General features: G+C 45.0%; 1 protein-coding gene across 2 annotated transcripts in view; it reads right to left on the bottom strand.

The window, feature by feature from the left end:
* The window catches only part of RALGAPA2 (Ral GTPase activating protein catalytic subunit alpha 2), a 281,459-nt gene that overhangs the window by 235,881 nt on the left and 24,276 nt on the right, over positions 1-21,302 (bottom strand). For both annotated transcript variants that reach the window (XM_082670096.1, XM_082670095.1), the window contains exon 3: positions 17,765-17,817. In XM_082670096.1, the coding sequence (XP_082526222.1) occupies positions 17,765-17,817 (53 nt within the window). The remainder of the gene's footprint in view (positions 1-17,764; positions 17,818-21,302) is intronic.

Here is a 21,302-nt window from a genome sequence, read left to right on the forward strand (position 1 = left end):
CAGGTAAACCTGATCCAATGTGGGTGACTATCAAGGGCACGACTTGTCCCGGCTTGGACGTCTTTCCCAGCAGCTGGGCCTCACTGTAAACGTCACCTCCTCCATCACCTGTCCCATCGTCCCTGGCACAGTCCTCACCCTGGCTGACTGGAAGCCTCATGAAGGCCAGAACACCCTGAAATATCCCCAGGGCCTGAAGCATGCCTGGCACACAGTCGGTGCTCAATAAATATTCAGTAAAAGAATTCTGAATGTTTTTTACTTGTGAAATTGTGAATTTTATAGGTAATCCTGATCTTTGCTATGGTCTTATATTCACGTTGACATAATATGTACCTTGTACTTCCTTAAGCATCACTGAATTAGTGATGTCATTTACATTAAAATACATTAAAATGTGTGGGTGTTTTTTAGCCCTGAACCTAGTAAAGAAAACCCAAACCAAAAATAAAAGCTGTATCATTTAAAAGAACTAAGTTTTTCAAAATCTGATAAACATAAAATATAAATGTATTAAGTTACATAATTTGTCATGAATTCTACACACTACACAAGATGAAAATGCTACACAGACCATCAAAGATTATTTCTGATTATATATTAAAAGCTGTACATAGCTGACCACATGCTGAAAATCACTAAATTCTCTCCTCCATTTTTCCACTTCAGACTTCCCCTAGAACATGTTGGTTTGTTATCTTTTAACCCCATAATTCTAAAGGGTATCTTAAATCTGTTTTACTATGTGATAATAATGACATACACTCAAACATACCTACACACACACACCACACACACACACACGGCAGATCTACACACACACACACACACACACACACACACACACGCGCGCGCCAGATCCCACTTAGTGAAAAATATCTACAAGACTTGGTATTTGAAATGCAGAAATAAAATAACTATGAATAAAATACTTTGTCTTTACTTCCAAGGGTTTCATGATTCATGGCCAAGAGAGACGGTAAGGAAAATATCATTCAGGGAAAAAAAGAAGCCTGACAGAAATTTGTATGACGTGTTACACGGGTGAGGGGAAAGCGCCTCCCATCAGTGGGGACTTCATGGATTGCTTCCTGGAAAAAAGGACACTTGGGCTAAGACTTAGAGATTAATTAAATTGCCAAGTGGAGGGCAGGAACAGAGGAGTAGCGTGTGTGAAGGTTCAGAGGCAGACAGCAGCAGGCAGTAAGCGTAGCAGGCAGGCGGCTGAGAAGGGAGGAGACGGGCCTGGAGAGGCAGGCGAGGCTGGGGTTGATGCTCTCCCTGGAGCAGGTTCCGTAAGACGGCTGAGAAGAAAGGCAGGGGCGTGCAGGAAGAAGCAGTGGTAGTATTTCAGACAGAGTGAAATGGCCTGGACCAGGGGCAGCAGGGTAAGAGGAGAAGCTGGCACAGTGACATTCAGAAGGGGAAACTGTCAAGGTGGACAGGTTGAGTAGCTGGGGTAAATGGAGGACTCAAGAATGACCCCACCCCCACCCACCAGAGGGCTCGGTAGATGGCAATAATTTAATCCAAGATGTCAAATCCAGAAGGAATTCCATAATTGAAGCATGTCAGCTTTGGCTCTGGACATCCTGGAATTTGAGGTGTCAGTGGACCACCTTACTGAAGATGTTCTGATAGGCAATCGGGTATATGGGTCTAGAATATAGAAATGGGATCTGGATGGTAACAGAAAACAGGCAGCAGTTAAAGGTGCGTGTATATGAGACCCTTCAGGGAGAGAGCCTGAAATGAAATGAGGTAAAACCCAAGCACTAACAGTTTCCTGAAGTTCTGCTAAGGAGGTAAGGACGCGGGGGGCCGGACGGGGGAACAGAAGTTAGAAGCAAGCGTGCACAAGTCAAAGGAGAAACTCTGGATGTGCCAGGTGTTTGTAGGCTTATTGTGTTAAAGGTTAGAAATACGTATGACTAATTGATATGACAACTAGTTAGAAAAAGCTAAAGATGCTGGAAATGTGGGGAAATCGATGCCACATAACAAAGTGACTTCAGCGTTAAATCAAGTGAGCTCGATGGTTTCCCTTGCCCAGAGAACCCACAACCTTTGTCGGCCAAACACCAAGTGCCAGGCAGGATGGATCTATCAGTCTATAAACTCTATGAAGGCAAGTGGCTCTCTGGGGGGAAAAAATCAAAAAAGGTCTTCACTCTGCAATTATACCAACATGCATTTTAGATGGATAACACACAAAAGGAACTAAATGTAAAAACTCGGTTATGTCTTGTTAAGTTCCATTACATTAAAAGGGAATCACAAGAAGAAGAAGAAGAAGAAAGTCAGATTTCTACAGAACATTTTAACAGGAACCAATTGTTTAACAGGAACCAAGCATTGTCCTACCATCAGAATGTAAACCTGAATGTCCCCATGAGCTGCAGAAGACACGACAGCAGAGAAAACCCAGAGAGAGGTCTATGGATTGCGGGAGAATATCACAAGCAAGGAGGTGAGTACAAGAAAACCACCTACTCTGGAACCAAGGTTATGGATGAGGGTATCAGCAGTTGGGCTGCTGTCCAGCCAAACAAGCAGCTCTGGAGCCCAGAACAAGCACATCTGGAGGTGGGCTGGGGGCTCTCCAGACTCAAGAGAGAAAGACAGCTTCCATTTGTGCCTAAGTTTTATGATTCTTTTTTTTCAGTCAATATTTATTCATTCATTTATTTATTTATTTTTAATTTTTATTAAATGAGTCTTTAAATTCTATAGTACGTTAACAATTTTCAAAAGTTTCACACACATGATTTCATACAATCTCATAATAACCCTTTTTCCCCCCAACTCCCATATTGCCCCTCCCCCCTTCCCTCTCCCCACTGGTAACCACTAGTTTGTTCTCTATATCTGTGAGTCTGCTTCTTTTTGGTTTTATTCACTAGTTGGTTGTATTTTTTAGATCCCACATATAAGTGATATCATACAGCATTTGTCTTTCTCTGTCTGACTTATTTCGCTCAGCATAATGCCCTCCAAGTTCATCCATGCTGCTGCAAACGGCAATATTTCATTCTTTTTTATGGCTGAGTAGTATTCCATTGTTTATATATTCCACATCTTCTTTATCCATCATCTGTCGGTGGACATTTAGGTTGCTTCCATACCTTGGCAACTGTAAATAATGCTGTTAAGTTTTAGGATTCTTTAACTCATCCTTTCTCTTTACCGAAAAATTTACTACAGAGTCTATTTCAATATGTTTGCTACCAAATGAATAATCATGGTTGCAGGTTGAGTTCTCTGGGAAACAGACCCTGTGTGCAGTTAGAAGCCCTAGTGGTTTATGGGGAATAGCATCTGTGAAAGAGAAACAGACCCCCACACAGAGCTCACAGTATGTTAGAGGAGCCCCACGTGCCTGACGATGGCCAGGCCACTGTACCACTGCCTCGCTCAGTCACTGGCTGGGGTCGTGATGGGAAGAGCATGGCCGTGGCTGGAAAGCTGAAGACGGCGCTGACAGCCGGGGGCTGGGGTGACCCCACTCCTTGCAGCCAGACTGGAGGGGATTCGAGTTGCACTCGTCTCTGTCTGCCACGGTCATCTTCCAATGACTAATCAGGACATTCTCATATCAAGAGGCTGAAGTCCTAAAGAAGTGCACCCTACTTCGGGGACGGGGTCTCTGCTGGCTGCAGCCTCAAGGCGATGGGAGCTGGACAGCTGCGTCATCCCTGCACATCTCCTGCCTCCTTGCATCCAGCCCGCTCTCCCAGAGTGAGCGAGACAGCAGCACTCGGTGTCCTCCTCTGTCATGCTTTCCTCCAGGGGGATTTGGCACCCCACCTACATTCTGGGATCATCCCCTGCGCCCATCTTGCTACTTAATCTAAAAATTTCGTACAGCTGAGGCTGAGAAAATTACTCTGAAGAGTTAGGAGAGAGCTCATCTTGGACAAGACGAATGCCTGGCATGCCCACTGGCTCTTCAGATATTCACTGTAGTCAGGAAACCAAGTGGGCACTGAATCACGCTCTGCAGCTTTCCAAAATACACATGGGTCTTCTTGATTTAGGTTTCTTTTCTTAGTATGCGACAAAGACAAGTGTCTTTTTAATATAAAGAAGGACAAAGGATACAGCAAGGTGGCGTGCATCTGGATGCCTGGATGCCCTCAGTTGGCCACAAGTAGACTCAACTTGTTCTGAGGACGGGTCTATATCATCATCACCACTTCTGGATAAAAGTTTTCAGATTTACAAAATGGATGGACTTTAAAGATACTCAAAAATAAACTCAGTAAGGTTTGGATAGGAAACACCATGCCCGATATCTGAGCTACTAAGACTATTCCCAAGTGGATGTAATATTATACAACAACTAGAAGGCTGAAACTACCCACACAGATGCTTTCTGCACTCAAACATGGCAAGGGCCCTTTTTTATGCATTAAAGTCTATGAGGTCAATAAAAATGAAGCCCCAAACAACCATCTGTGTCTAAATGCTAACTCTGTCCCTCAGAAAGCCCCAGATGAAGCCTACCTCTACGGAGGCAAACACAATAAGGTATTGCTACTGCAGCCCACATTCCAAGCTACACTACTGCGAATGCCACATAAGCTACTGACATCTTGTTTGTAGTTTCGCTGGAGAGTAAAATTTTAAAAGTGCAGGAAGGCCACACAGTGTGAATAAATATTACTTTTCTGAAAAGCACATGGCTGTAGTTAATGCTCAGTGATCAGCTGCATCTATATGGTAATCCATTATAGCACACTCGAAATCGAAATTAGGTATTACTACTGCTCAGCACATCGGGGAATCTGTCATTCTTTTAACTGATTATCCATAGTCCTTTTTTCTCCAGAACCTACTGCATGACCAGGAATAATGTGAAATGGAAGCTGTAGTTTATACAAGATGCTATCGTGTACTTTAAAACTGTTGATCTTCATTTAATTTGTGTGGGCAACTTGTTTTTTTTTCAAATTATTCCCAGATGATTGCAACATATCCCAGTAGATTCACATTTGATTTCGATTCCACTTAGAAGGGTAGGTCAGTGAAGAAGAAGGAAAATATGACATACTCACTGACGCAAGGTAACGTCTGTAAACGATGACCAACTAAACCTGTTATGCCCACAAGTACAGAACATGGGAGCAACTCTCCCTGAAACCAGCCACGTGGCACAAGGGTGCTAGGTGCAGAAAACACTGACCAGGGAGAAAACAGAAAGTTCAGTTTGGAAGAACGGAAGTCTTAGTCGCTTGGCCGTTTGAGTAATAAATGTTTGAAAAACTTATGATGAGACAGGGCAGATGGTTTCACAGGAAACATCCTGTGAATGCCTGGGCCACGTGTGAGGTGGTCTCAGAAGGACCCCTGTGAGCAGGAGTCCGCCGGCCTGGACACTCCCGGGGTGACCTCTGGACACAGCAACGTGTCCTTCAGCTGTCCTGGGCCTGGCCACTCCTCTCTCACTAAAAATGACCCAACTATCTAATGCGGACAAAACCTTTTCATTGAATTTTGAGTGTCAACATTTGGGACTTCAAAATGTAAGAGAAATAGAGCTAAAATAACGAACTGCATAATCTTAAAAATAAGGTGACTATATTTTTAGGTAAAAAAGTAATGCTTTTTTTCTTATCCCACGTCCCCTTCTAGCTAATCACTCGCCATGCTGTTACTGAGCTGGGAAAACACAGCTCCATCTTCCTACATCCCTTTCAGTCTTTAGGACCGAACTCAAACTTCACCTCTTGAGAAGGGCCCACTGCAACCTCCCCTCCAACACATCCCACCCCAGTGAGACAGGCACTGGGCCTGCTCCACCAGCAGCTCCTGGATTCCTTGAGAGAAGAGACCCCCTATGAGCCACCTGGTACCCCTAACACCCAGAACAGTGGCTGGCAATAATGTTTCTTAATGAGCACTGCATGCACAAATAGATGAATGAATGGAAAATGAAAAAAAAAAAAGAAAGGAAGACAAAGGGGATTCTAATTTTGTGCATGTGTACAAGCAGACACAAGAAAATGCCCACGTTTAAGGAGGAAAAAAAATATTTCAAAAGACTTAAAACACAAGGCAAAGACATCTAAAGGAAATACAGAATGTAAAAAAAAAAAGAGAAGGGGGCATCTAATTTCATCCTCCTGTATTCTAGAAATCGACCAATATAAAAATGTTAGAAAACCTCATTAAATAATGAAAACCCAGAAAGGGTAAAGGATCCCATCTACAAGCAAAACACTCAGAGGAATTACTGCTTAAAGCATAAAGGGAACTGCAAAGAGGCGTGGTGGGTGGGGGCCCCTTCCCGTGAAAGCCGAACATACCTAGAATACGCAGCAAAGGAGGAGACCACCCTCAAGAGGAACGGGTTCCTCCTGAAATAGATTTGCTGCAAGAGGAGGATACGTTTTTAGAAATTCTGATTCACATTCTTAAGAAACCCAAGAGGATGCTGAATCTTTTTAAAGACCTAGGTAAATAAAAGCAGCAGATGCACAAGTAAGTGACATTTGAAATCAGAAAATATCACGTGCATATGAAAACCTGGAAAACACGTATCTAGAGTCTGCCGCGGTTTCCCACCATAACCTTGCGCTGAGACGATGAACATCCCGAGGCCTCCCTAGAACTAAATAAGCTGAACGTAGATAAATGTCTAGACGCAGCACGTTCCAAGCTGCAAATTGAAAATATAATTAAAAATCCTACACAAATCTAAAAAGGACAAATGGATTATCCACAAAGTAACAAAACCCGGGCTGACCTCAGTCTTTCTCTCTGCAACATTAAGCTTCAGAAGACAGCGTGGTCAGCTGCTCACTGCAGGCCAGGCCAAGAAGAAGGGGCACCAGAACACACACACATGGAGGACAGGAGTCCCACAGCAAACCAGATGCCGACATGTGAATCCAGCATGTGATACAGAGAACTAGAGTAAACTACAGCTCTTTTGAAAAGCAAATAAGATTCAAAGTATTGAGAAAAAAATATGATTCAAAAAGCGTAGAGCCAGCTGTATGTGTTTGAAGTTTAAAAAAACAAGATATTCTAGAGCTGGGAGTTTATCAGACACACACCTCACTTCCTCAACATACTAAGTGAGTCATGTTCCAGCAAATAAAGAGATTAGTTAAAATAAACAATCCAAAAACAAGGATGCAGGTGCATAAACACTATGAACAATGAGCTATATTTATATAATTGGAATTAATGTGGGTATGAAAAATAGAGTAAATCCTCAAAATCATTAACATAAGAGAAATAAATTCTAAAAAACATTAAAATAATCTGGATATAAAATGCTTAAAATAGGTGAAAAGTAAGAAGTACAAAAGATATGTGGTGTTAGAGTAAAAGTACCACCAAACACTGCTTTATTCTTGATATGGATAACAGAAAGAAAAAGGTTCAAATAGCATTTTGTTAATTTAAAGACAATTATTGGAATGACAGAAAAGTGAAAGTATATCTCCCAAATTGCAAAGCATTGAAAGTCAGTAACCTCTCCCACAAAAAACAAAAGTAGAAAAAAAAAGTGTAATGTTAATTATCACATAAAAATAATAAATATAAATAAGTTAAATTCCTCTACCAAAGACCAAGTCAATCAGAACTGGCTTTCAAACACAGAAAGATGAACAATAAAATACAGAAAATGACAGAGTAGCAGGTAATTCTACCCATAATATGTGGTCTTGCCCTGAATTAACACACCCACTGGAACACACCCAAGAGGAGTCTTCTTTTCACACAAGGATCTGACACAGGAAACCTCAGTCACAATCAAATCTGCTGAGCTCTTCTTCATTTCCAGCTTCTATTTTCTGGCTAAAAACTGTATTTTTCAGATCTTTTCAATTTTGATACCAACACAACCAGTTGTCTGTCTTTTCTGTGTCATTTTTCACAAAATGGAAAAAAAAAATCACTCCCAGAGCGTTTCCAGGTAAGTGGAAAGTAGAGAAATAACAGCCCCCCCACAGTGAGATGCCAGCACGTGGTCCCCACCCTCCCAGAACCTTTGAGGATTTAAACGCCCGCTTCCCCACAGTTACAAAGTGTCGCAGACCTGCAGTTGGCTCACGACTAGCCCCTCTGCCAAGTTCACCGGGCGAATGCCAGGGTCTGTGGGAGCAGCTGGTGCTCAGCAGGTTTACAGCCTATCCTGTGTCGGGAGCACATCACACACCGGGTGTCACTGTGACAGCCACCACGCCATATCCAAGCAAAACAAGCCACAGAAAACTGACAACACAGCAAGTCTGTGTACAACTACCGCCTAAACTGACAGACAAAGAAACCAACTCATCCAAACTGTGTTCCCATATGAATTCCAATCAATTTAAAGGGAGAGAAAAAGCTGTTTACGTATCTCCTGCTGTTCTAACAGTAAATACAACGTGCTCGTTTCACTGTGAGGTTTCCATACGTGTAGTCCTGATGCAGTTTCTACCCTTTGCCCTTGCAGGGTTCCTGGAAGCATCTGCTGGTGCTGCCTTTGGGCGACCCACTCCTGAAGGTGTCAGCTACCCAGGAGAGCGGGGCCAGGGCACCCGGGCTGCGGCAGAGAAAAGGGGGAATGTAATTTCACACAGCCGCAAACAGCTCCAGACATCTCCAGTTTCCCTTCCTCCGAGGTAAACTGAGTAATTCAGTATATCCTGTTGGGTCAATCCCAAGTTTCTCACCTGGAAGTCACAAGGCATAAGGAAAACTGTAGTCTTGGTATTAAATTAGGGGTTAAAATGTCCATTGAAAATGGCTCCTTTCAACACAGACACTCATCTCAAATTATTAACACGCTGTAATAAGATAATCAAATTGTAACTGCAAACAATGCATTCACAGAATTCTAGAAAGGACTCGATGTTTATGCTTTGCTTCCATCTTCCAGTCTGCGGAGATCATAAACATTTCATGATCAAAAGCAGACACCAGGATAACCATGTGCTACAGAAACAGAAGACCCGGGTCCTGTGTTCTGTTATGTCCCCAGCATCCCGTACAGGACCCGGCACTGAGGGGCGATTACTGAGCTAACTCACCACCACAAACAACATCTGAGACCAGGGAGAAAGGGCACGACGAGCCACCCAGCCTCCACTGCAACTCCGGCCGAGGAAGTCTCAGGGGCTGTCGGGGAGCAGGTCACACTCTGCCGTGACAGGAACGTCACCACCTGGAGTTGCCCCCAACCAAGGGCCCAATGTTGATAAAAACAGCAAACATGACTAATGCTATGTAGAAAGCCAGAGCAATTCTATGTCTCTATATGATCACTTTAAATATATGTCACACATTAAAGTAAACCCCGATGTCAGAAAGATGACCAAGTATCCTGGTCATGCTTGCCAACCGGACCTCAGGGCAGCTTTGGGGATGGAGAGGAGTATCTGTCGGCCCAGTTCTCCGGGAACTGTGAGCTGACCCTGACTTCTCTCAGCTGCAATCAGTCATTGAGAATTACGGCAATGACCGAGGAGCCGCATTCAAAGTTGGAATCATTCCTTTAAACAAACAAGCAAAAAAGTCCATTGAAGCATCCAAATCTTTGAAATTCTCAGTAAGTACTTAAATTCCAAGAATTTAAGAGGAATCTGTTTTTCGTGTGCATTTTATTTGTTCTTGTCCCTCCTCCACTCACCAGCAGTAAAGTGGTCCTTACGGGAAAAAGAAATAAAAAGCACTAACAGTGTGAGAGGCCCGCGAAGTCCTTCCCCTCAGCGTGGGGAGGGCAGCAGCCCTGGAGGTTTTCTGCACGCTGGACAGTCTGGAATAACTAATGACAAATAAAGCAGGGGAGAGCAGGGCTGTGGAAACTAGTTAATTGTAAAAATACAATTCTGCTGCCTTGCTCTGTGTTATTTGCTCAGAAGAAAAGAGGGTCGTGACTTAATATCCTGCAGGTCATCTGCCCTGAATGCACAGACCTGGCCATGATTCAGTCCAAGCGTTTCCCCTGAACCTCCACAGGAGCTTCTAATTTGTTTTCATTTTCAAACAGTTGGAAAAGATAAACAGTTCCACCAAAAGAAGAAAGATGGTGGGGGAGGAGGAGAGAAGTTGGGAGGACAAACATCTCAGCATTGCTTATAATCCTATTATATCCATAATTCTAGTTTCTCTTCAGGCAATTCTTCTTCACTGTTAATATCTGGAGCAGAATGAGGTAATTAAGAGTGAAAAGATAAATAAATGTGTGTGTGTGGTAAATACAGTTAATCCTCAAATCGCTGGCTGGCACAGGGAAAGCAACTGCACAGAGTGAAGACCAGCACATCATGTCACCTCCTCTCGCACAACCCCAGGCACCTAACCAGTCCAGCTGAATTATCATCATCTGGGAAGCTACTAAAAGTCCTTTCCCCTATTTTGAGGAAAAGAATCTGAGGCTGAACCCACTTCTGTATAAGCTCCCTTGGAACACTGAAGAACCGGAGAGGCTGGGTTGAATTCCATTAACGTCAGACAGAGATTCCACTAGAGCCCTGGATTCCCAGCCGGTCAGTAACAATTCCCCAACATCAGCGTGCCCAGCAAGGCTGCCACCCCCGAGTGCCCTCCAAGCCAGCATCACTCCCACAGACACTAGGTAGGAGGCTTGTCAGACAAACTGTCATCTTTGCTGGTAACGGAAAAATAAAACCTAAGGACCCCAGCATCACCCCTCCTCCTCTGCTGGCCCCTGAAGAAGCCCCATGTCACCTGCGCTCTCTGGGCAGCTCACCGATGGCTCTGATGTCAAGTCCTCTCCAACCAGAACCTCCCACCACAGGAAGGGTGAGGACCAGTGGGCACTGCCCTGGGAGGACACTGACAGTGTTTTCTTTATCTCGATGGGTGGCTGGAGGGAAGGGGCAAGATGAAGTACAAACCTATTTGACTGTCCCTGGTTTATACTATTATTTTCATCTTAAAATAAGCATGAAAAGGGGGCTTCCCCGGTGGCGCAGTGGTTGAGAGTCCGCCTGCCGATGCAGGCGACATGGGTTCGTGCCCCGGTCTGGGAGGATCCCACATGCCGTGGAGCGGCTAGGCCCGTGAGCCATGGCCGCTGAGCCTGCGCGTCTGGAGCCTGTGCTCCACAATGGGAGAGGCCACAACAGTGAGAGGCCAGCATACCACAAAAAAAAAAAAAAAATTAAATCAAATCAAACTACTTACAATTAAAATTTATGTTGCCCAGTCACACCAGCCACATTCCCAGCACAAAGTAGCCCATGTAGCGAGTGGTCACCTAGCTGCATGTAGAATATTCCCATCGTCCCAGAAAGTTCTAGTGAACAGAGCTGCTCGAGAGAAGACAGCAACTGAGGTGTTTAGATACTCAAAGGCTGATCAAAGTGATTTGATATTAAAACTAAATAAAAGCATGAAACTAAATTTCATGCTGAAAAAGACTCCCCCGTGAACTTCTTATTTTGAAGACGTCTTTGTTTGGAGACTTCCATCAAAGCTACCTTTGTGGGACCCTAGGCTGCTGGCAGAGCTGAAGAGCCCCCAGACCTCATCTGGTCCCACCCCTGCCGCAGGAACGCGGACCCCAAGGCAAAGGAAGGTTCATTGCCTCAGTCAGGGCCGCACGGCGCGCTGTGCCAAAGCCAGATCCAAACCTCGCCAGCCCTTCTGCTACCTTTCTCTCATCCCCTTTGTCCAGGGAGTTATAGGCAAGGAAAGAAAATAGTTTTAATAGAAAAATACCACATAAACCCCATGGGAGATAAGTCGAGAATTTAAGAGGCTTTAATCCAACAATAAATATTAACAAGTGCCAATCGGTGTGGGGCACACAAAGGATTACAAGGGGCCCCAGGAACTTCCTAGTCTCCGTAGGAATCTAAGACACCTGGAGGGAAAACCAAGAACATCCGGCTGTAATGCAACGGTACCAAGTGGGAGTGCATTATACAAGCTGACAGAAGAGAATGGGCACCTCTAGCTGGAGCTGCCAGGAGAAACGAGGGGTCTGAACACAGCCTGAAAGACTGGGCCGGAAGAGCAGGAGAGCAAAGGGCAGGCCCTGAAAAGAGAGCTGCATACACCAAGAGGTAGGAGTGAAACTGTGCGCAAAGAGGCCAGGGGGCAACAAGCCAAGTGCGGGTGACAGTGCTCTCATAGAGTGACCCCAACAGCCAAACAGGGAGCCCCAGGGACTCCGAGTGCGAGACCAGCTCCCGCCACACTTCACAGGATAACAAGAACCCGTTCAGCCTCTAGGAAGGGAAAAAAACAGGGTTTATTTAATCTGGTGGGCTAATTTAGATAAATTCAAAAACAAGGGATCTAGATATTAAATGTCCGTGTATCTGTGATTTCTAACTCTGTGATATTTGAAAAACAGATGAATAAGTAGCATTCTGAGGCCAGGATATGTGTAAGTTTTAATATGAAATCTCTTCTGCTGATGTACATTTTAATTGGGGACTGGGAGGCTGGGGAAATGCCCTGCTATCAAACTCTATCCAAACTCCCCGATTTCTCTACCAAAGGGGGGATGACATACAGCATGGCAGACGGCCTGAAACACCATCTAAGAACTGTATCTTCTTGTTTTCTGTATTCTTTTTTTTTTAACATCTTTATTGGAGTATAATTGCTTTACAATGGTGTGTTAGTTTCTGCTTTATAACAAATTGAATCAGTTATACGTATACATATACATATATCCCCATATCTCCTCCCTCTTGCGTCTCCCTCCCTCCCACCCTCCCTATCCCACCCCTCTAGGTGGACACAAAGCACCGAGCTGACCTCCCTGTGCTATGCGGCTGCTTCCCAGTAGCTATCTATTTTACGTTTGGTAGTGTGTATATGTCCATGCCACTCTCTCACTTTGTCGATGCTCTGACACCTGGGGTCCCGCTGCCCTGGCAGGAGCTGCCCTCCCAGGTTAGTGAATTCCTGGGAGTACCTGCCAGCACACCTTTGATATGCAAAGCAGCCAAGCCCAAATCCACACCTCAGCCACCTCCTTTAATGGGATCTCACACTCTGGGACACTATCCCCTGCCCGCATCGCCTGGCGACCAGGTACTGAAAGCTGGGGGCCGCAGCAATTATTCACACTATCCAATCCTAACCTGCTCAGCCTGCTGGCGACCTCGCCTGGCCCATTCCTTCCTGCAGAAACCACCTCTCAGACAGAGATTCCACTAGAGCCCTGGATTCCCTCTCTGCCTGCTCTTTTCACCTTGGAGCTTCTCTTTATGGCCCTACCTGACGCGCCATGCCTCCTGCTTCTAAGGCACTGGATGCACTGTAATAACGTCTTCCTTCATGCCAATCATTTTCAGGTCTGTGTGTCTTACCATACCTGATTAAAACAAATCCCAGGAACCATGAACAGCTCTCAACTGCTGAATGCAGACGCTGCTCAAAGTCAAGTGAATTATTTGATCTTGAAACCCATTCACCAGGTGCCTTACACTGTTACACCAACCCTCCTTTTCCCCTATGTAGGCAGCCACCTCAAGGGCCACCATCTAAGTGTCATTTCTGAAAAGGGCCTTTCAGAATTTTCTGACTCATAAGGTGGTTACTGGAGCACTGACATATCCATTCTCACCACTGGACTCTTCAGTTTACCATGAAACGTTAGGACGTGCTCCATGAGAGCAGGGCGTTCCATCCATCCCACTGCCCACTGCCATACCTCCAACACCTAGAAGTGTGCCTGACACACAGTAGGTACCCAATAAATGTGTCTAATGAATGAATGACCTGTACAAGAATAGGCATGTGTTGGTATAGGTGGCCCATGGAATACAGCTTGAATATCGAGACTTCTAAGTGGTGAGCAGCCTGGCGCTGAGTTAAGGAATGGGTTCTAGAGTGAGACCAGAGGTTAAATCTCTATCTACCACTGGACAGATGTGCAATCTTGGGCAAGTCACCTGACACAACCAAGCCCCCAACCTTCCATTGATAAAAACTGGAAAGACTGAACCTATTTCCGAGGGAAAGGATTAAACAGGATGGCCTGAGTAAAATATTTATATTCTGGTCAAGTCAGCAACGTTGATTCATTTGATGGGGTCCCACACCATCATCCTGCAGGCCCATCTGAAACATATGGCAATGACAGATGAAATATCTTTTTAAAAGAAGAGTAAAATTAAGGAGCCGTAACCTCAATTAGACGTGACACACATCTCCATGAACCAGCAACAAGAGAAACTCCAAGTGGTACAGAGATTTGAAGCCACAGGCAACGGTAGCTGGAGGTCAGCTTCTGAGGGGTACAGTGCTGCCACCCAACATAAGGATGGGAAGGTCCACCCGCTGCCTGAAGGAGACTCGGCCTGGGCTGGCAGCCTTGACTGTCGCCACTTGCTTCATCCAAGCAGTGTGATGTCTTCGGTAGCTCACTACATTGAACAAATGACTGCTTCCTTTCTCAAAGGTTCCCTTCCAACCAGCCCTGACTCACAAAGCAGGCAGCAGCTCTCCTAAGACTCCTCTTTCCTGCCTTCTTAACTCCCTTACCTCTGCGCTTTCTTTCAATCCATTTCTTATTTATAGACAGTCTTTACATGGTATCCCTTCTGTGATTTAACATGTCTTAATAATACCACTTCTTCTAAAGGAAGCCTTTCCCAATTATTTACACCTTGATAAGTAGTTACCTTCAAATCCTCATAAACCATCTCTTTACGTGGCACTAACTTGTAGAAGGTAGCGATGAAGTTACTTAATTCTCAGAACGAACCATACAAATTACAACCTACCTTCTGAAGCGAGAGACAGAGAGAGAACATAAACAAAAACAAAAGCAATGCAAGTTCATTTTTCATTCATATTTACTGTGCCAAATGAAGGTTTTATGAAGCTTTGAGTAATATATATTTGTTCTCTTACATAGGCAACACATCCCCTGTAGATGGTAATGTATGGGGAGTAACACCCTCCTTAATCTAGACTTTCTGGACACGAGGAGAAGGTGTTGAAACCCCCTCTGTGTGGGTACAGGACCACAGGCTCTGATGGGCTTTCCTGTTGCAGGACAGTGACAGCAAAGGTAACTGTTATTGGGCTTCGGAGGACACAGGGAAACTAGCAAGGGACTTAAAAAGCAGTGTGAGAGGAAGCAGGAGGGGAGGGAACACCAAGTACACAGGAGGACTTATGGACATCTGCGCACTCCAGACACCTGTGCCCATCCCAAGGTGGGTGTGAGGAACTGAACCAGGGATGCCAGTAATGAACCAGGACCCTCAAGTGGAGCCAAAGTGATCCCAAACGAGAGCACTCCCAGACCCCCTGCAAAAGCAAAGACAAACCCTCTGGAAAAACAGGATTCAAGCAGAGTAAATCTGCATCCAATGAAATCTGATCTCAAAATCATATCACAAAACATACAAGAAAAGAAGCCATCGTGAGAGATGGCAGAAATAACCAACAGCTTTCGACAACCAAAGACATACTTCAGATAGAAGAATGATCAGATACAGAGCACGAACTCTTCCATTATAAATGTTTCAGAAAATAAAAGATGTCTAAAAATGAACAAGGATCAAGAGACCATCAAAAGCAACCAGCCACATATGAATATCAAACCAAAAGAAGTTAAAACATAGAAATTAAAAGCTCAATAGCACAGTGAAGCAGATTAGACCCAAATGGAGAAAGTGCCCTGGGGAGAGACAGCCGAGGCCGCCTGGCAGAGCACAAGGCCAGGAGACAGGGTGGGGAGGACAGAGGTGAGCCTGAGGGATGCGGAGGACAGACCAAGAAGTTTGCATGGGAATCCTAGAAAGTACGGCCAGAAAGAAAAGGAAAGAGTCAATATTTGAGAAGAAAGCAGCAGAGAATTTTACAGACATTATAAAAGATTTGAATCCAGAAATATAGGAAGCACACAGATACAAAGCAAGAAATTTTCAACTAGACATTTCGTGGTGAGACTGCAGAACCAAAGGGTAAATTAAGACAAGATTGTTAAGCCAGAGAGAAAAGGCGTTTAAAGGAACAGCAATTAGACTGAGAACAGAGCTTAAAACTGCTGCGACGGCAACTGAAAGATAGTAAAATCATACCTGTAAAGTGTAACATAAATGCTTTTATTACTACTACTACTTCTAGTAATAAGAAATAGCAACAGTGTGGAGACAGCAAAGATTAATCGAAAGCAGATAAAATTGAAGGGATTATGTATGGCTCTTAAAAGAAGGACCGTGCCCATAAGTTCTAAAACTGGTGATAAGACCATATTCCTTGAATTCTTAGAAAAATATATAATTTACCAAACCAGAATCAAGAAGAAATATTAAACCTGAATCATCATACAGTAATCCAAAAACTATTAAAGAAATGGAAGGAGTAGTTAAAGTCCTCCCACTAAAAAAAAGCATAACCAAAGAAGCACCAGTTTCAGATGGTTTTTACAGGGAAGACTAAAAAAATTTCCAGGAGCAGATGAGTCCAATCTTATACAAACTATTTTCTATAATAGAAAAAGAACAGACACTTGACAACAGGTCCTGTAACCTTTGTAACAGAATCATTCAAAACAGTATGAGGAAAGGAAATCCAGACCAACCTCAGTTGTGAACATACATCCAAAAATGCAAACATAATACTAGCCTTCCCAAAACTCAGAACTGGAATTCACCACATTAATATTCATGAAGAATCGTCTTAATCAATGCAGAAAAAAACTTTTGAAAACTTCAAAACTCATCTATGATTTTTTATAAATCTTACCAACCTAGGAATAGAAACAATCTTCCTTATTATGATAAAGAATATCTACCAAAACTTTACAGAAAACATTATTCGTAATGATGAAACATTAACAAAACTCTCTTTAAATCAGAAACAGGAAGACCACCTTTATCATTCCCATTTACCAGCGCACTGCAGGGCCGAGCCAGTGGAGGAAGACAAGGAGACCAGAGTCACCTTTATTCCCAGACCATCTGCCTACCTACCAAGAAAACCAAAACCATCTACAGGCGAGATGCTGGAATTAAATCATACATCCACCTGACCCGGCAGTGGGAATGGAATGAACGAACCAGCACTAGATTCAAACACACAGATAAAGGTTAGAAATAACGTTGACTGTGCACCAGATGAGACCATGTTTATGACACTCAAAACCAAACAAAACCCCATGGTGCATTGTTTAGGGGTACAAATGCTTGTGGAAAATCATCTTTGAAAAGAAAGGGAATGGCACAAAGGGCATGGCATGGCTGCCTTTGGAGCAGAGAAGGGATGGGGTCAGGGGAGAGGCAACTGCCGTTTCTGGATCTTAAACTGGGGGGAGGGCAAGGGGGGGGACAAGCACGCAAGCTTTACCCTCACGCTTCAGAACTTGCATATGGGGACTTCCCTGGTGGTCCAGTGGGTGAGACTCCGCACTCCCAATGCAGGGGGCCTGGGTTCGATCCCTGGTCAGGGAACTAGATCCCACACACATGCCGCAACTAAGATCCCACACGTGGCAATGAAGATCCTGCGTGCAGCAACTAAGACCGGGTGCAGCCAAATAAATATTTTAAAAAATAAGTAAGTTTATATGACCTTTTCGAAGAGCAATTTGGCAATATCGATATTTAAAATGTGCATACAACTTCCCATCTAGGTACCCATACAGGAAAAATTCTCCCACAAGGAAAATAAGTCAGAAGAACATTCTTAGCAGCATTGTTTGTAAAAGAGGAAGGAAGGGTATATATGTCCATCATTTTTACTTCTCTTCAAGTAAAATTAAAGATCTAAAATACCATATTTTTGACAAGAATCTTAAAAGCTAAATGAATTAATAAAAACTTACTTCAAAAAGAAAGAGGATAGAGTCCAGCTCCTCCCTTTGTGACTTATTATTCCCTGGAATATATAAAAAAAAAATCAGTTATCATGACAATGTACAAATTTTAGGATATTAAAAATTCTGCTAAAAGGTATCTTAAAACATTCAAGCCTCAACATACAGACATTCAGTCAAAGATCCCGGGAGGTGCTGTGCAGCCTGCATTACGGATGCAGATGCGTGGCGGAGCCAGACTGCCCAGGGCCACGTTCAGCAGAGCTGCTCCTTGCTAGCTGGTGACACACAGCTTCCAGGCTTTCTAAGTTTTAATCAACAGTGGAGCAGCTTCCCCCACAACAAGAGGGGTCCACTTCTCCAGCCCTTGAATCTGAGAGGCCCTGTGACCTGCTCTGCTCCCTGATGACAACAAATGTGAAGTGAGCTTGAAAAGCCTTCCGCACCTGTGAGTGTGGAGCCCTAAGGCCACCGTGTGAAGGAGCCCAAGAGAGCCTGCCAGCTGGGGAAGAGGGGCCACATGGAGGAGCACTAAGGCACCCTGGGCATGGCTTGCTAACCAGGACACATGTGAATGAGGCCACCCGCCACCAACTGGTCAGAGGCGTGAGCCAGCCCAAACCAGAGGAACTGTCCAACAGACCCAGAAAATCACAAGCTAAATGACTGGTAGTTGTTTTAAGGTGCTCAGTGTTGGGATGGTCTGTTGTGCAATTTGTTACACAGCACAAACTGACTGATGGTCTTGAACCGCTACATGTTCCTAAGGATAGAAGGAGCAAAGGGGGGGAGGGGGTGGCCTTTTAAAAACAGGATTCTAGGTTGTAGGGGGTTTTTCAGATATGGATTTTAATTTTTTTCCTTGTTATTGATCATACGTAATATCACATTTGTCTCCTCCACACACCTGTGAAAAATAGTGAAGTGGAACAGAGCTAGGAAGCAAAATAAAAATCACATAATTTCATATTTGAAATATCTACCACATTTGGCAAGAAAAAAAATTTAAGTTCAAGATTTATACCAATTTATAAATCACAGGGGAAAAAACTGAGAAATTCATTTAAAAAGAACACATGTTGGCATGCTGGGTACATGCCCACATGTGACCTGACCTACTAGAGGCTGGAGCAGCGCCCCTTGCAGGGCCTGAGCATCAGCTGTGTGGCCTCCCCCAGCCCCCCTCCATGCTCGGCCTCCGCCTCAGTCTCACAGGAACAGCCAGGGGTCCACACGCTCCTCTCCACGGCCTCTTCTTTCCATATGACCCTGTCTCAGCCCATCCCCACACCGGGCACCATTTGCTGCCTCCTGTTCCTCAGCCTGCGACCAGGGAAACGCGCCCCTAAAACCTTCCCAGGACTGCGCAGCTCCTCTGGCTTCATCCTCACAGCTTCGCAAAGACCACCTCCCGTGCAGCTCACTGTCTCACTGCCCGTTGCTCCATCCCTGTCTGTCTGCCTTCTGATCCCGCTGGCCGCTCAGAACATTCCTTTCAATGACAACACCCTTCCCCGTCCTGCTGGTACTCAACTCTCTGCACTGGCGGGCGCTGCTGACCTTTCATCCCTTGAACTCCTCTATTCTCAGGCTTCCTGGCACCCTCCCGGCTACCCCCCTTATTTTCCTCTGTCTGCCCAATAAAAGAAGGAATTCCCCCAAATCCCTGACTGCCACTCTCTCGCTCTGCATACACTCTCTCCCTTGGCAACAGGATGACTGCACCTCCCTTCTCCCAAGCTCCAGTCTCTATAATTTAACAGCCCACCTAAGCCCAGGTGTGCCCCGGGCACCGCAGACACAGACTGCCAAAAACCGGGCTCACCCTCTCGTCCCTCACACCTGACTCCCCTGCAGGGCTCCCTCTGCTGCAAGGGCAGCAGAGGAACCAGACTCAACATCCTGAAAGCATCTCTGGCTTCCCCCTCTGGGATCCCTTTTCCCATATCCACGTCTCACGATCGGTCGGTGCACCCACAGACCCCTAACACTTTCTCTGCCCTCAACTGCCACGTCCCTGGAGCAGGCGTCCCCAGACTTCACACGGATGACAACATCAGCCTCCTAACTGGTCTTCCTCCCTCCGGTTCACTCACCACATTATAAGACACTGTCTTAGTAGCCAATGTTTTCGAGAGCCCTGACCACTCAAAGAACGAAGTTCAGATGCCTTAACCTGGAATTGCAGGCTCCCCACGAGGCAAGCATAAACCTCTTTCATACATCTGATGTCGAGAGAGAAAGAAATGCTTTCCCCAGACATGCCCCAGAGATGGCCTCCCTGCCGTCGCTCATTCTCTACCCTCCGTCCCCAAGGCCACCTCGTCCCCAAACCTCCCTCATGCACTCTACGGGAAATCAGCAGCCACAGACGGGGTGTCTATATCTGACAACACATCTACTTTCTGACCTAGTCCACGGTGAACCATGCCTATGGCTTATTCCCTGACCCATCCGCAACTACCACCACCTATGACGCATGTTCAGCATCTGATACATCTCCGGATTCCTCTCAGGAATCTAGCCCAGTGCCTTGCTCATCGTCAGCTTCAAATCCTGGATGGGTGAATAAATGAAGAATTAAACAGGAGAGGGAGACAGAGCTGCCAGGGCCAGGGTCCAAAAGGCCAGGGTCCACAAGGGCGAAAGGCACCCTTCAGGATGCTAAAGCATGGATGGTCTAGGCCCCAGGTAGAAGATGCTCTTGCCTGTGGGTGAGCAACACAGATGACATTTCAATGTCTATCCATCAACCTATCATCTGTGTTGTTTATTTAATGGGAGAAATATGAAATAGAACAGTGCTTCTCAAACTTGAGAGCACATGAGTATCAGCGGAGGGCTTCTTAAAACACCAATTGCTGACTTTCCACCTGCAGAGTTTCTGATTCAGGAGGCTTAACGAGTGCCCAGGTGATACCCGTGCTGCTAGTCTAAAAACCACAAGGCGCTCTGAGAGCCACTGGTACAGGGAAGGTGCTCTGAACATGGCATCAAGAAGCCTGGTTGCAATTCCGGCTATACAGTTAACTAAACAATCTGTGTGGCCTCAGGCCAGTGATATAACCTCTCTGGACACGGTTTTCTCAACTCTAGAATGATGACTCTGAAAAACCCAATCTCCTGAGCCCCTTCCAACCTTAAAACTCTGTGGTCCTGACTCAGTCACTCAGCAGTCAGTCACCCAGAACAATGGCACTTCTGCCCAACGCAGTGCTGCAACTGTTTAAAACTGTGGTGGATATACAGGTGCTAACGTGCAAGGATTTCCAAAACACATTACATAAAAGTGAAAGATGATGATGATAATGACAGCCAACAGTTACCACGGACCACGTGCCATGCTTTGTCCTGGAATCCCAGGACACGTGTCAACCCACTTAATGCTGACAGAAGGAAACTGAGTCACAGATGAAGTAACTTGTCCAAGGAGAAACAGCTAGAAGGGTAGGGCAAGGACCCAAACCTGTCTGGCTCCCCGGGCTACTCTATCCTGCCACATAAATACAGAGCAGAATGTGCAGCGTGACTTTATTGGCTTGGTTTT

This window comes from Grampus griseus, assembly GCF_964374135.1.
Source record: "Grampus griseus genome assembly, chromosome: 14".
Classification (NCBI taxonomy): domain Eukaryota; kingdom Metazoa; phylum Chordata; class Mammalia; order Artiodactyla; family Delphinidae; genus Grampus; species Grampus griseus.